The sequence below is a fragment of the Oryctolagus cuniculus genome, chromosome 18, assembly GCF_964237555.1.
Source record: "Oryctolagus cuniculus chromosome 18, mOryCun1.1, whole genome shotgun sequence".
Classification (NCBI taxonomy): Eukaryota; Metazoa; Chordata; class Mammalia; order Lagomorpha; family Leporidae; genus Oryctolagus; species Oryctolagus cuniculus.
Window position 1 is genome coordinate 55,671,610 of NC_091449.1, and position 15,774 is coordinate 55,687,383.

At 46.6% G+C, this 15,774-nt stretch overlaps 2 protein-coding genes and 1 long non-coding RNA gene across 4 annotated transcripts in view; 2 read left to right on the forward strand and 1 right to left on the reverse strand.

The window, feature by feature from the left end:
- The first annotated feature begins 1,124 nt into the window (after nt 1–1,124).
- TAT (tyrosine aminotransferase) lies at nt 1,125–11,222 on the forward strand. 2 transcript variants are annotated; one of them, XM_070062710.1, is made up of 12 exons: nt 1,125–1,278; nt 2,288–2,534; nt 2,687–2,791; nt 4,338–4,405; nt 5,474–5,632; nt 5,842–5,980; nt 6,596–6,648; nt 7,403–7,555; nt 8,193–8,321; nt 8,972–9,055; nt 9,711–9,809; nt 10,207–11,222. In XM_070062710.1, the coding sequence occupies exons 2-12, from the start codon at nt 2,300–2,302 to the stop codon at nt 10,348–10,350; spliced, it is 1,368 nt and encodes a 455-aa protein (XP_069918811.1). In that variant the 5' UTR covers nt 1,125–1,278; nt 2,288–2,299; the 3' UTR covers nt 10,351–11,222. The 2 variants fall into 2 exon arrangements, with proteins under 2 accessions (XP_069918811.1, XP_017197838.3); XM_017342349.3 differs by lacking the exon at nt 1,125–1,278 and having other exon boundaries at nt 2,264–2,534; nt 10,210–11,222.
- LOC138846573 (uncharacterized) lies at nt 5,841–13,210 on the reverse strand. Its single transcript, XR_011384089.1, has 2 exons — nt 12,654–13,210; nt 5,841–6,039 (listed from the first exon to the last, which is right to left on the reverse strand). It is a non-coding gene; the product is annotated as an uncharacterized lncRNA (long non-coding RNA).
- A 71-nt stretch (nt 13,211–13,281) lies between these two features.
- LOC127491335 (zinc finger protein 19) overlaps nt 13,282–15,774 on the forward strand; it is a 96,393-nt gene continuing 93,900 nt past the window's right edge. The window contains exon 1 of the mRNA XM_051847012.2: nt 13,282–14,071. The gene's annotated coding sequence lies outside the window, so the exon portion shown is untranslated. The remainder of the gene's footprint in view (nt 14,072–15,774) is intronic.

Here is a 15,774-nt window from a genome sequence, read left to right on the forward strand (position 1 = left end):
AACAGTAGAGTTAGAAACATACCAGGGGATTCCAATTCAATCCCATCAAGGTGGCATGTACCAATGCCATCTCACTAGTCCCAGTGATCAATTTCAGTTCACAATTGATCATAATGATAGGACTAAGAACCAAAGGGATCACATAAACAAAAATAGTGTCTGCAAATACTAGCTGATAGAATAAAAAAGGGAGAGAACGATCCAACATGGGAAGTGAGATACACAGCAGACCCATAGAATGGCAGATGTCCTAAACAGCACTCTGGCCTCAGAATCAGCCCTTAAGGCATGCGGATCTGGCTGAAATGCCCATGAGAGTATTTCAGGCATGGAAAGCCAAGACACTCTGGCAAAAACAAAACAAAACAAACAAACAAACAAAAAACACCTAAATGAAAGGTCTCCGCGAGTGAGATCCCAGTGGAAAGAACAGGTCATCAAAGAAGGAGGTACCTTTCTCTGAAGGGAGGAGAGAACTTCCACTTTGACCATGGCCTTGTCTAAATATGATCAGAGTCGGTGAACTCAGGGGGCTTCCATAGCCTTGGCAACTCATGACAAGAGCCTAGGGTGATTACTGAGGCCATAAACAAGAGTGTCAATTTGTTAAGTCAACAACAGGAATCACTGTGCACTTACTCCTCATGTAGGATCTCTGTCCTTAGTGTGTGTACATTGAGATTTAATGCTATAACTAGTACTCAAACAGTATTTTTCACTTTATGTTTCTGTGTGGGAGCAAACTGTTGAAATCTTTACTTAATGTATGCTAAACTGATCTTCTGTATATAAAAAGAATAGAAAATGAATCTTGATGTGAATGGAAGGGGAGAGGGAGTGGGAAAGGGGAGGGTTGCGGGTGGGAGAGACGTTATGGGGGGGAAGCCATTGTAATCCATAAGCTGTACTTTGGAAATTTATATTCATTAAATAAAAGTTAAAAAAAAAAAAACAGAAAAGAAACTCTGCCCAAACATCTGACAAAGTGCCCACAAAGAGTTAACACAGAGTCCCAGATGTTTGAAGTGAGGACAATTCCTGATTTGAGGGTGAGAGGCAGGTCTAGGGGTGAGAGAGGGGGAGGAAAGGGGCCAAGGGGAGGGTTTAGGCCTCACCCCACCAATAGCATCAAGGTTTTGGGCCCAACGCCCATTTGTGGAGACTATTTCAGGAGTTCAGTTTTGTATCTGAGTTCACTGCTACGGTAACCTGTCAAGCAAGATCTGAGTGAACTTTCAGGTTTGGCACCCCGGAGGCTGCTGCTCCTTAGCTTGAAAGGTAAAATTCTCAGAACAGAGCTGATGTGGTGACGGTGACTGGGTGTTCACCTCTTCCTCTCTGGTGTGTTGACTTCTTCCAGGCAAGATTGTAAGATGCTTAGGGATACGGCTTTGCTTTTGCTAGCAACAGCATTAGCACTAAATTTCTGACAGGGTGGGGTGAGTCCTCCTGGTTCTCTGCAGAGGGCAAGACACAGAATATTGAATTAGTAGGGAAGACGCTTAGATAGGCTCTGCCTGGAAAGTAGCAAACACATGTGTTTTGATTGCTTAGTGATTTAATATCATTCCCTCTTGGTTTTATCAGAGCATTGTTAGGCTTTTATAGGGATTACAGTTGACTTAGCAAATTCCACTTACAGCAAGTCAGCATTCAAATGAATGCTCTCTGAACATTGTAGAGTGGGTTCCTGCTTTATTTTCCGTATCAGGAAAAAGTCTTTTTTTTTTTTTTTTAATTTTTTGACAGGCAGAGTGGACAGTGAGAGAGAGAGAGAGAGAGAGAGAGAGAGAGAGAGAGAGAGAGAGAAAGGTCTTCCTTTTGCCGTTGGTTCACCCTCTAATGGCTGCTGCGGCTGGTGCGCTGCGGCCGGCGCATAGCGCTGATCTGAAGCCAGGAGCCAGGTGCTTCTAGTCTCCCATGCGGGTGCAGGGCCCAAGGACTTGGGCCATCCTCTACTGCCCTCCTGGGCCACAGCAGAGAGCTGGACTGGAAGAGGGGCATCCGGGACAGAATCCAGCGCCCTGACCGGGACTAGAACCCGGGGTGCCGGTGCCGCAGGCGGAGGATTAGCCTAGTGAGCCGTGGCGCCGGCCAGGAAAAAGTCTTAAAGCTCTCCTCTTCTCCTTTATAACAAGGCCACTTTATAAGAGAAGGCAGGAAAAAAAAAAAAAAAGAAGAAGAAGAGTTTGGAAAGAGACTCCGAGTGTAGTCACTCCTATGTTTAGGTCCCGATGTAGCAATCCGGATGGGCCCATCAGCATCACAGGGACTGGCTTTCCCCCAGGTTTTCCTAGTGATGGACCCCTACATGATTCAGACGAATGGCAACAACCACATCCCCTCAGTGCTGGATGTGCATGTCAACTTTGGTGGGAGAAGCTCCGTGCCGGGCAAGATGAAAGGCAGGAGGACCAGGTGGTCTGTGAGACCCTCAGACATGTCCAACAAAACTTTCAATCCCATCCGGGCCATTGTGGACAGCATGAAGGTGAAGCCGAATCCAAGCAAAGCCATGATTTCCCTCTCAATCGGTGAGTGGGGGACACTCGAGGCATGGGCAGCGACGGTCTTCCCCCTGGACTGGTTAAGAAGATGGGAGCAGAGGGTGGACAAGAGTCTGAGTGCAGCACATGGGAGAGTAACCTCTGGGTGGCTCCTTCTGTTTTCTCTCTCCCATGAAAAGGAGATCCTACTGTGTTTGGAAACCTGCCTACCGACACTGAAGTTACCCAAGCAATGAAAGATGCCCTGGATTCAGGGAAATACAATGGCTATGCCCCATCCATTGGTAAGCTCCTCTCCAGATTCCCTACCGAGTGATTTCCAAATCTTTGGTGCATTTATAATAGGACCAAACATCTAGCAATTCATGCATACTTCCTGAGGAGAGGGTAAGATGAAACAGGCCTTGGGATTTGGGGAAACATGAGCCACAAAGGCCCAACTTCTTTCCTGGCTCCTTCTGGCCTGCTGGCACCTTCCCTCTAGGCACCCAAGCAGATTTATCCATCAAATAATGCTCCTCTTACAGCATGACTAATTCTAAGACGATGGCCCTGGGTCTGCTGGAGTCCCTGGCTGGAGTCTTCTAGGCCCTTTATGAATTTACTTATTGGCCTATGTAAATAGCTCCTTTGACTTATTTCTTTCTATCTTGAAAGCCTATTTTCATTATGATCCTGATAACACTGAAATGTAATTTGTTACTCTTTAGGATTAAAGAGGACAAGAACAACAAAGAAGGGCTGACATATTGAAGGAAATAAATTAATGCTGATAGAAATTATTTCTATTTAGGTTTGATTCTCTCCATCTATTGACAATTTCTACTCTATAAAGATTTTGGTAAAATACGTAATTCTATGACTTTGTTTCAGTGTTTCACATTTTTGCCCCTTTGTGTAAATGTGTGCAGAAAAACATTCTTATTGCAAGATAAAAACCCAGATTCATGCTAAAATCAAATTTTAAAACTACTTACAGAGGAATCAGGGACATAGTTTTTAGATTGATATGTTACACTTTATAAAGTTTCAAAACAAAACTCAAAATCAAGACCAAGTGTTAGGTTATAAAGAAAAAACTCAATGATTCTAATATCCTAAGTATTGAGAAACTGATTCAACCTAAAATATCAAGACTGACTCTCTGTTTGACAAATGTGCAAAAGGTATGGCAGAGATGACAATATATATCTGGAAAAATGTTTTCCTTCATTAATAACTAAGGATATACTGATTTATATAATTTCAAGAGGCCTGTTGGCACCTAACAAGCATTGTGAAATACCACCCATGACCTTGCTTTTTGGCTTTTCTAACTTGTCTTTTTGAACAGCAATTTTACAAAATATTATAATGGACACAAAACTGACAATAATTTAATCTTATAAGCATCCACTAATAAATCTCTTACAGGAGAATAATTTGAAAGAAAAAATGTGTACCAAATAGTTGTGATATATTACATAATGCAAAAAACTCAAAATAGATCACATGTATTGAGTGCATTTAATGACAATTTTAAAAAAATATATAGTCTCTCCAAGAGATTTAGGAATAATCTAAATCCTTTATTTTACAGAGGAAAAAACAGTAATCAAGATGACGCAGAGTATTTTATCGTTTGGGGAGTTCTTGTTATTCTTTACATGTCTGTGTTTATAATAGAGTTGTAAAATACAAAATGTACTGCTAATCTACAGTGGTTGGGATGGAGCCAAATGTTAGGTTATTAAAAAAAAAAACCTTAATGATTTTAATATCATTAAGGGGCATCATCATTAAGTGGAGGGATGAAAACCTCCAGTTCCCTCTTTTCACTGTTCTTTTCAGGCTACCTGTCCAGTCGGGAGGAGGTAGCTTCTTATTACCACTGTCCAGAGGCCCCCCTGGATGCTCAGGTGAGCCCTGTGCAGGGAACCCGCTCTGAAGCCTTTTGCCTTGTTCCTGTGCTTGAGGGTAAGGGTCAGTGCAGGGCAGCTGAGGGTCATTTCCCTTTTGCACTCTGAGCTGGGGCCATTGGTCAGTGATTGCATTTGGTGTTCTTCCAGGATAACAATGATGTCTCCTATAACTTATGTGGTGACTGTCACAGGAGCCTCAGAGGACCCTACAATTGATTTTCAGAAAAAGTTAATTGAAGAGCAATTCATAAACACCAGATAATAGGATGTTTTATTACTCTTCTTTGTGGCTTTCCTTCCTTGCCTTGATGGCACACTGAATCAATGGCAGTGACAAATGTCACCTTCCCTCTGTTGTTTGCTCAGTGGGGTTGACATTGCCCAATACCAGAGGTCTCCTTCTTCTGCATTTCAGAGAAGAGTCAGGCGTTAAGCCTCTGGCCAAAAGTAAATAAATAACAAGGTAAAAAAAAAGTCCAAGGTCAGTCTAAGGCCTCTCATGGAGTCTGTTGGGTCATAGTGTCCTTCCCCCCCCCCCCTTTATTTATTTGAAAGTCAGAGTTATAGAGAGAGAGGGAGAGATGGAAGAGATTTCCATCCACTGGTTCACTCCCCAAATGGCTGCATTGGCCAGAATTGGGCCAGGCCAGAGCCAGGAGCTTCTTCTGGGTCCCCTACATGGGTTTAGGTGCCCAGGGACTTGGACCATCTTCTGCTGCTTATCACGTGCATTAGTAGGGAGCTGGATGGGAAGTGAAGCAGCTGAGATTTGAATCAGCATCCATACAGGATGCCAGCATCACAGGCAGCAGCCTTACCTGATACACCACAGCACCAGCCCTTTTTAAAATGATGTGTTTTTTTTTCTTTTAAGTGGCCATTGCTCAACAACATATAGATAGGGACATAAATACCTATCTTTTGGTTTTGGCTTAGAAAAATCACTACTACTTAGGACTTGTTAAAGTAAGTTCATCATTGTTCCCAACTCACCCATCTGAGTTTTCTCTTTTCTCCCGTGGCTGTAAGAACCCCTAACAAAATTAATCTTCTGTTTCTTCACAGGATGTCATTCTGACAAGTGGCTGTAGTCAGGCTATTGAGCTTTGTTTAGCTGTGTTGGCCAATCCAGGGCAAAACATCCTAGTGCCAAGACCCGGTTTCTCTCTATACAGGACTTTGGCTGAATCTATGGGAATTGAAGTCAAACTCTATAATTTATTGGTAAGTGACTTTTTAAAACTTTAGACTCAAGTGCCCAAATTGTGTCTCATAAGAATGTAAGACCATTACCTCAGCAGGGAAAGTTCTGGAAGTGGCTGGTTGAGGCCAAGGGCACATTTGATCATTTACATTGCACCCTTGGGTTGAATGAGTATTCCCCCTACATTTTTCAGAACCATCTTAAAAATCTTACCTTTCTTCCTCCTCAGCCAGAGAAGTCTTGGGAAATTGACCTGAAACACCTGGAATCTCTGATTGATGAAAAGACTGCTTGTCTTATTGTCAATAATCCATCAAATCCCTGTGGGTCAGTGTTCCGTAAAAGCCATCTGCAGAAGATCCTGGCAGGTGAGCCCAGCAGTTTGCCCCCAGGAGATGAGGTGGAGACAACATGGTTTAGCTGTAGCCTGGAATGACAGGAAGGGATTCTTCCCTAAATTCAATGGCTGGGGTGGAGGTAGAGGAGCCGCAGTAGCCTCTCTAGTGTGTGCCATAGGAATGGGAGAACTTGCCCAAAAGAAGGTGAAAAAGAAGAAATACAGGTTGAACATTCTTTGTATGAAAACATGAAATCTAAAGTTCTCTAAGATCTGAAATTCTTTGAGTATCCCCAGACTTTTTGGATTTTTGATTTTCAGATTATGTACATTCAACTAGTCAAGTCTATACAAGTATTTTAAAACCTGAAAAAAAAAAATCCTAGATTTGAAGTATTTCTAGTCCCCAGCATTTCAGATGAGGAATATTCTGCCTGTACCTGCCTATTCACCGCTCTCACCATGTGGAAGATAGGGTTTGAATTTTCTGGTTGAAAGGCAAATTCAGGCTCTGACGCCTGGAGGAGTATCAGAAGTTTACAGTTGTGAAAGAGGAAAGCAAGACACATAAACATGAAACGCAAAGCACAGGAAGACCACAGGCATCACATCAAAAATGATCTCAGCAGGTTTCTTCTATTTTTAGTGGCTGCGAGGCAATGTGTCCCCATCTTGGCTGATGAGATCTATGGTGACATGGTAAGTCTGGGCTGGGGCATATCACTGCAATAATCTCAATTCCACATGATTTCATGAGATCTTTAGAGATGACAACATGAATAGTTGGAAGAAACACCTACTAATAATTTCAGTATAGGACGTCAGTATCTCTGCACTTTTAACAAATACTTAGATCATAGCTCATTACCCAACTTTTGAAATCCAAAAATCAAAATGAATTTTCAAAGCTTCTTGGAATTTATTTAGTTGCAAAATCTGATTTGACCTCATAGGAAGATATTTATGGATTTCTATTTATCCCACTTTTGAATCAATGTATTTGCTAAGACTTCAGGGAAAGTGACAGAAATGTTAAGATTCATGGTTAGGGGCACCATCCCAGTCTGCTTTGAGAGTCACTGCATAATGTATGGTACATGTGTTACAAAGCTTTTCTAAAATCCAACCAATCCTGCATTCTCTCTACAACACATCTGGGCTTGGGAATTTTAAATAAGGAATTGTGGACCCATATTTAACTTTTAAATCTGTAACTCCAGTGGTGCCTGATTATATAGAGCTGGCTTCACAGAGCTGTACATACCACTGGGCTACCAAATGTCTTTGGATGGTCCTCTCTGAAGACTCCTGGAATCCCAGTTGTGCTTCACAGTAGGGATAAGCCTGCAAAGCCAAGGCACTGTCCCAGTGATATAAGGAAAAGGAAGGAAGGCATGGGATCCAGTGGGAAGTAACCAGGAAGACAACTCCAGCAAGTATCTCTTCTCGCCAGGTGTTCTCAGGGTGCAAATATGAGCCGCTGGCCACCCTCAGCACAGATGTCCCCATCCTGTCCTGTGGAGGGCTGGCCAAGCGCTGGCTGGTTCCTGGCTGGAGGCTGGGCTGGATCCTCATCCATGACAGAAGAGACATTTTTGGCAATGAGGTGAGAGTGATGTGATGAAATGATATATGTAACAGGATATTCGAGGGGGTCTTTGAAAAAATCAAGAAAGCGCACATTATGAAAAACTATGCATGGATTTCATTTTTTTAGTAAGACAACTTATCTTTTAATTTTATTTCCCACAAACTTGGTAAAGCATCCTTCTATATTTACTTTGCATGCATAGTAGTGAAAGGGTATACCCCTCCTTTTTCAGTCCAGTAGTTCCTGGTGCCTGAACACTTGGGAAATAAATGTGATAATAGTTATTCTTCTCTCAAGCCCAGTTTCCATGTATCAGGCTCTATGAAGAAGTCCCATTCAGCTCCAACTTTCAGAGTGCAAAATAGGAAACAATAGTATTCATGACAGCTAATATTGTTTGAGGACTTATCATGTGTCAGTGTTTTATAAACACTAATTTAATCCTCACAACCATGCAATGATCCTGGCACTGGTTTTATCTCCTTTTTATGGTTGAGAAGAACAAAGCACAGAGGTGTAATATTATGAGCCTAGAGCCACACAGTAGGTATGCGCCAGAGCTGGGCTACAGGCCCATCGCTTTTTGAGGTTAGCAAGAATCCCTGAGATGCTTAAGAAAGACTAAGTAGTATGTTTCCTGGGTGGCTTCTAGATTCGAGATGGACTGGTGAAACTGAGTCAGAGAATCTTGGGACCCTGCACCATTGTCCAGGGAGCTCTGAAAAGCATCCTGCGTCGCACCCCTCAGGAGTTCTACCACAACACTCTAAGCTTCCTCAAGGTAAGGGCAGCACAGGGCCTTCTGCTCTGGGAGTCAGGGAATGCTGCCAGTAGAACTCGGAATAAGCAGTTGTCATTTCTGGAGTGTGTTCCAGTGTGGGACTGCCAAATCAAGAGGTGTCATCCGTGTGAAGTGTCCACTCATACACTCCTTCCACTCTGCTACAAAACTTCAAGGATGGAGTTTGCTTTTGTTGACTCCTCATGCTGGAACAGCAAACATAGATTCTGCACCTTCAGTGAAGGCTCTACTTTTTTAAGATTTTATTTATTTATTTGAGAGGTAGAGTTAGAGAAAGGGAGAGACAGAGAGACAGAGAGACAGGTCTTCCATCCAATGGTTCACTCCCCAAAGAGCCACAATGGTGGGCTGGTCCGAAGCCAGGAGCCAGGAGTTCCTTCCGGGTCTCCTACGTGGGTGCAGGGGCCCAAGGACTTGGGCCATCTTCCACTGCTATCCCAGGCCATAGCAGAGAGCTGAATTGGAAGAGGAGCAGCTGGGACTAGAACCAGCGCTCATATGGGATGCAGGCAGCACAGGTGGAAGCTTAGCCTACTGCGCCACAGTGCCGTGAAGGCTCTACTTTTAATGACTTGGCTTTTCTTTTCCTTAAATTTTGATCATTGGTTCCTCTCTACCTCCTCTTGTAGTCCAACGCTGATCTCTGCTATGGGGCATTGGCTGCCATCCCTGGACTCCGGCCAGTCCGTCCTTCTGGGGCCATGTACCTCATGGTAAGGATGGGGAAGGGGCAGGCACTAGCTGTGTGGGTGTTGTAGAGCACAAGCCCCTGGAACTCCCACAGGGGGCTGTGAAGGGCACGCCACCATTCACAAGACAGGCAGTGGGTTCCCCAGTCCGCTGAGGGATTTTCTTGTTCTGAATCATCCCTCTGGTGTGATTGACCTTGGTGTTCATGAGACTCTTTCAATGACTCAGTTTCTCAGGGAAGACACATAAGACATATATGACACAAGTAAGAGGCTCTCCAAACCATCATAGTTTTCAACTGGCAAGATCCTGGCTCTCTTTGGGTATTTGAGAATTGCTTTCAGAATGATCGGGGATGGGTGTGTTCTTGCAAGCAGCCAGGGGTGGGACAGTGCCATGCCATGAAGAACTGCCTGGCCTTAATGCAGATATTCCTCTTGAGAAACACTGCATTTCAATTTCTACCTTTCCTTTATCCGCCTCCAGAAGAAACTTTTCAATAAACTATTACTAAATATATCCTCTTTCCTGCAAACAATTCTGTGAGTTCATCCTAAGTTGACAGAGGTAGAGTTCCAGGGCACCTTTAAAAGTCACTGTGACTTTCATCTCTGACATAGGAAATTGGCTGGCTTTCCCTCCTGCTAAGTTGGCCTTTCCTTTCTATGACTGGTGCAGGTTGGAATCGAGATGGAACATTTCCCAGAGTTTGAGAATGATGTGGACTTCACAGAGCGGTTAGTTGCTGAGCAGTCTGTCCACTGCCTGCCAGCCACGGTGAGTACTGTCTTCCTCGGGACATTGCAAGGTCCTAGAGCCCCGGGAGCTCTCCCTGAGCTGGCTGTCAAAGCTGGACTTCCCCCTCCTTCCACAAAGTGCGTCCTAATTTGATGAGATTCAAACAGATGTGTTTCCTGGTTTCCGAGTAAAATTTGTTTTCCCCTCACATGATCCCATCTACACTGGGAGGGAAAGTTGTAGACAAACATTCTAGGTGAGAGGAAGTCCGGCTTGTAGCACAGGGACTGGCTCAGCACCCCAGCAGTGGAGACTGAATGAACTGACAGCCCTGCCAGTGCGGCATCATGGCTTCTTGCTGACGAGGGCCCTGGGTGGTTGGGGGTGGTCCAGTGCCGGATTCAACTGCTCTGAAAATAACAGGCTCTTGTTTCAGCAGTGCTTCGAGTACCCCAATTTCTTCCGAGTGGTAATCACGGTCCCAGAGGTGATGATGCTGGAAGCTTGTAGCCGGATCCAGGAGTTCTGTGAGCAGCACTACCACTGTGCTGAAGGGAGCCAGGAGGAGTGTGACAAGTAGGCCCTCAGCCGTGCTCCTGCGGTTGCGTCTCAGCTGGGGAGGGCTGCGCACCAGCGGAAGCTAGGGGCCCATACGGGAGAAAGGCCTGACGAGCACCATGGCAAGGCTTCGGGATTGTTCCTGCTTTTCCCCAGTTACACTGACACACGCACACACACATACACACACACTCTGAATCCCAGATTCTCCTCTCACTCTGCCAGAGCGACCCACAAATTCACTAATCCGCCTCCCCCCCCACCCCCATATGACTTCCTGCATATTCCCGGAGAGAACCAGGTGAACAGAGAGCAGCCGAGACCTGAACAAGCAGAGCTCAGGATGGGAGAAACCAAAGATAGCAGGAATGTGTGCCTCCACCCATTTCCTTAAGAACGAAGCCTGTGTCACTTCCGGTTTGCCTCACTTTATGCAATTGAGTTGCATCTGGAAAGTTGGGGACATGTGTCTGTTTAATTATACTCGAAACACATTAAGAAATTGCCATTTGAAGGATCCTTCATAGAAACCATTCCACTGATTTTTTTGGTAAATAATCATTTTGTGATGCAAATAAACATCCTTTAATTGAATGACTTCCTAAAGTTAGATTTGTGTGCATCAGGCCTCCATAAAATGAGAACATGCATTCCAGAGAGAGGAGGAACCACAGAACCTCCGAGAAATATTGCTTTGTAAGGACCAGAAATATCCTCATTGTCATTTTTATAGAATTACTTTTGCTATAATGTTAATATTGATTTATTAATATATGTTGTATTATCTTTTCATATGTTTTCTAAGAAACATTTATATTAATAAGATCCTTTATTTTGCCAAGGGGCTAAATTATTGTTTCTTTTCTTTTTTTTTAAATAAATTTACCAAATATACTCTTCTGTGATGTGGTTTTTCTCCCCTGCAGGGGAAATGCCTTTCCCAGGCACTGCTCAGTCTGACTGACTCGTTACCAGCTGGGTTTCATGTATGTCTTTGTAGACGCTCTGACTTCTGGAATTTCTTTAATTTTTTTTTTTTTTAAGGGAAAGGGTTTATTGGGGAAACCTAACAGACAGGAGGGAAGGGGCAAAGAAGGAAAAAGAGAGAGAAGAGTTGTATGAGAAAGATTGAGAGAGGGAGAGACAGAGAGAGAGAGAGTGCCACGTGTTCAGGAATAGGTCCTCTTTTTTTTTTTTTTTTATTGAAAGGCAGAGTTAGATCTTCTGTCTGTTGGTTCACCCCCCAGATGGCCGCCGTGGCCGGCGCGCTGTGCAGATCCAAAGCCAGGAGCCAGGCGCCTCCCCCTTGTCTCCCATGGGACTAGAACCCGGGGTGCCAGCGCCACAGGCGCAGGATTAGCCTAGTGAGCCGCAGCATCGGCTCTTAGGGACAGGTCCTCTTAAAACTTTGCTGGGCGCGGGCAGGGAAGCAGGAGCAGTGAATCCCATTAGGATGGGGATGGAGCTGACACCAGTGGTTGCGCCATGTGGCCACCTGGCTTCCAGCAATGGTGGCAGGGGCTAGAGCCTAGGATGGTGTCAGGGTGTAGGTCACACTGCAGATAAGACTGCGCCATTTCACTAACATTCCTCACTTTTCTTTTTTATATCTGGAGTTTCTTAAACACTATTCCTAAAATATTTTATTTGGGAGCTCAGCTTTTGACTTCTTTTACAAACAAGCCAAACTGAGAGGCAACCAATGATGACCTCTGGGCTTTGACTTCACATGTGCAACTCTTTGTATCCCCGACCTCTGCTCCCAAATCCCCGTCTCTGCCTAGACCCGTCAGCCACTCGTGGGGGGAACAAAGCTGAACCCGTTCAGCGAACGAGAGGGGTCTCTGGGTAAGAGCATTTTGTCTGCAAATCCTCCTGGGCACAGCTGCCTCTCCTCGTTTTCCTCAGCTCTCAGCTCAATGGCGACAGCCCAGTTACCTGAGGACCTACTTACGATCACTCCTTCCCGGGGCACGTTTTCCTGGAGGAGGAACTTTAGGTCTCAACCCTGCCAGCCACACTCGTTTAACTTCCTTTACAAAAACAAACACCCAACGTCCCCTTCCACCCTGAGTTCAATGAGCCCACCCCGAAACGGCCCTTTTAATCTTCAGCTAATCCAACAATGGAGGTGATGACCGCAGCGTCCCTGACCCACGATTTCCTGTACCTGGCTCCGCTTCCTGCCCCTCCCCCGGGACCCCAAGGGTCTCTGTCCGGAAACAAGCGGGAACACCCGCTGTGGCGTACCCGCGACCCTCTGGCTTCCCCTATTCCGATAACCCTGTCCAGGTTGACAGAGTTCTCAGCCCTCTTAAACCTCACCTCTCTCTCCTGGGTGCCTCCATTTTGGCAAAGGACATCTAAACGTATCTGGAAATAATACATGCGCACTGGGCAAACGTCAAATGCCGCACACAGAACGCTCCTCTCTCGTTCACCGCGTTCCTTCGGCCCGTCCGGCTCCTGTCCACCGAGGGCCCCGCTATCGGCGGCGGGATCCAGTGCGCGTCTAAGTCTTCTCTCCCCACCACCCGATCCGCCAAACCTCAGCTCTGCGCCCCGTGGAAGTCGAAGGAGGGATGACATTTCTGAGGCGTTCGCCCCGCTCTGGGCGTCTCTGTTTCCCAACACGCGATAACCTCCAGGGGCTCTGCGGAGGGCGGCGCGTGCGCGCCTCGACAGGACACAAAGAATGCGTCAAATGCTCGAAGACGAGCGCTCTACGGTGTGTTTCCTCCCTTCTCGCTGCGTCCGAGCAACGCCGGTCGGATAATTGGCGAGTACCACAGATCCAGTGCCGCAGGAACGCGAACCGGCCCCGCAGCGGCCGCCAAGGCCCCGATCCCGGACTCCAGGTCGGCGGTGCAGAAGCATGGCGCGCGGCGCTGCTCCAACGCGCAGGCGCGGTCGCGAGGGGGCCTGGGGCGCATGCGCAGAAAGTGAGCGGCCTGCGCGGCTCCGACGACCCTGTAAGTAGTGCTTATTTCCGTGTGCGGTTTTACTCCCGCAGCTCGCGTGCTGTTGTGAAGTTCTGTTCTTCCTCTGCCCCCCCCCCCCCCCCGCCTTGGGTGTGTCTGGGGTAGCGCGGGGCTGCGCGGGGCTTCCAGACACCTGTTAACCTTTCCTGACCCCGGGCTAGGCCCCGCCGCCGGTGGAGTCAGTCAGTTTCCCAAAGCATGGTTTCTGGAGCCGCTTCTCCGGAGCTTCGTGCTCCTCAGGGTGCGAGGGGGATCCCTACTCCATCCCAGAATGCCGCCCCGGGCGAGGGACAGCTTATTAGTCAGCAGTCCCTGTCGCAGTGGGAGAGGGGCCGGCGAGAGCCGAGCTCCGCGTGGGTTAGTTCGTGTCGGTGCAGAGGCTGTAGCGAGCGGGGCTCAGCGAGAAGTTGCAAAGGCATGGGATGGGGTGAAGGCTGCCTGGTTCTCTTAGAGGCCCTGGGTGGAAGTTGGGCTCGTGCCTTCGCTCAGAGGCTGGGGACGGGACCCCGGCTGCCGGTGTCGGCCGAGACAGTGAGTGTTGGTGAGGCACTCCTGTTGGTGCTTTGTTCGAGCTAGTCAGAGGAGCCGGCTCGAGGTCGGTCTCGGAGGTGTACACATTACTACATGCAAGGGTCTGTATTTTAGGTACCCTGGAGGATGAATTACGGCGTCCATTGGAGAAGAACTGAAGCACATGTCATTCATACCGTTGTTTGTGGGGCAATTGGAATCCTTATATGCCACCGATAGGGCCAGAAAATGGTACGGGCACTTTGGAAAATAGTTTGATGGTTCCTCAAAAGGTTCAATGTATAGTTACCCTTAACCTCATCATTTCCACTCTTAGAGGGAAGGAGAGTGGAAAAGCACGTACCTGCGAGGACTTTGATTCCCGTGTCCCTGATGGGAATTCTCCATGATAGCTCGAACTGCCTATCGTCTACAAAATGGAGAAATGAGATGTGGTAGAGCCTGGGCTGGACTATTACTCAGGAGTAAAAAGAAACGTACTGGGGCCGGTGCTGTGGCTTAGCGGGTAAACCCGCCACCTACAGTGCCCGCGTCCCATGTGGGCGCCGGTTCCAGTCCTGGCTGCACCACTTCTGATCCAGTTCCCTGCTGATGCCACTGGGAAGGGAATGGAGGATGGCCCAAGTCCTTGGGCCCCTGCACCCACGTGGGAGACCCAGAAGAGACTCCTGGCTCCTGGCTTTGGATCACCCCAGCTCCTGCTGTTGCAGCCAATTGGGGAGTGAACCAGCAGATGGAAGATCTCTTTATCTCTCTGCCTCTGCCTCTCTGTAACTCTGCCTTTCAAATAAATAAATAAGTAAATAAAAAAATGTACTATGTGCTACAGAATGGCTAAGCCTTGACAGCATGAGACCAAGTGAAATAAGCCAAGTATGTTATATATCATGTGATGTCATTTTATCAAATGTACAGAATAGGGAAACCCAAAGAGACCAAGGACCTGTACGTGGTTGCCTAGAGCTGGGGGTGGGAGTGTGCATAGGGAATAAAGAGTAACTGCCGGTGGACAGGTTTTTTTTTTTTTTTTTTTTTTTTAATGAGGTGATGAATTTGTTCTAAAATTGATCATGGTGATGGTTGCACAATTCTGAATATAAGGAAACTATGAACCACTTTATGTGGTCAAGTTAAATGGTACGTGGAGTGAGTCTCAGTGAGGCTCCAGTTGAAAGGCAGAGAGGCAGACGTTTCCCACCTGCAGGCTCACTCCCCAGATGCCTGCCACAGCCGGAGCAGTGACAGGCCAGAGCCAGAAACTAGGTCTCATGTGTCTAGGTCTCCTGTTTGGAGGCAGTGACTCATGTACCTGACCCACTGCCTGCTGCGTCCCAGGATGCACACTGGCAGGAAGCTGGAATTGGGAGTGGAGCTGGGACTCAAACTTTTTCTTTCTTTCTTTTAGATTTATTTATTTATTTGAGAGGCAGACTACGGACAGAAAGAGGGAGAGACTAGAGGTTTTTCATCTGCTGGTTCACTACCCAGTAGGCTTAACCTACTATGCCACAGTGCTGGCTCCCAGAATTTCTTTCTTTCTTTTCTTGCCTTTTTTTTTTTTTAAAGATTTATTTATTTATTGAAAGGCAGAATTACAGAGAGGCAGAGAGAGAGAGAGGTTTTCCATCCACCAATTCACTCTGAAAATGGCCACAAGAGCTGGAGCTGTGCTAATCTGAAGCCAGGAGCCAGGAGCTTTTTCCAGGTCTCCCATGGTGTTGAAGGGGCCCAAGGACTTGGGCCATCTTTCACTGCATTCCCAGGCCACAGCAGAAAGCTGGATTGGAAGTAGAGCAGCCAAGACTAGAACCAGCACTACAGGTGGCAGCATTACCTGCTGTGCCGCAGTACCCCAGACTTTCTAAGTAGCAGTTTAGCTGCTAGGTCAAATGCCTGCCCTGCAAATTTTTTTTTAAGTACAAAGGATTCAGATT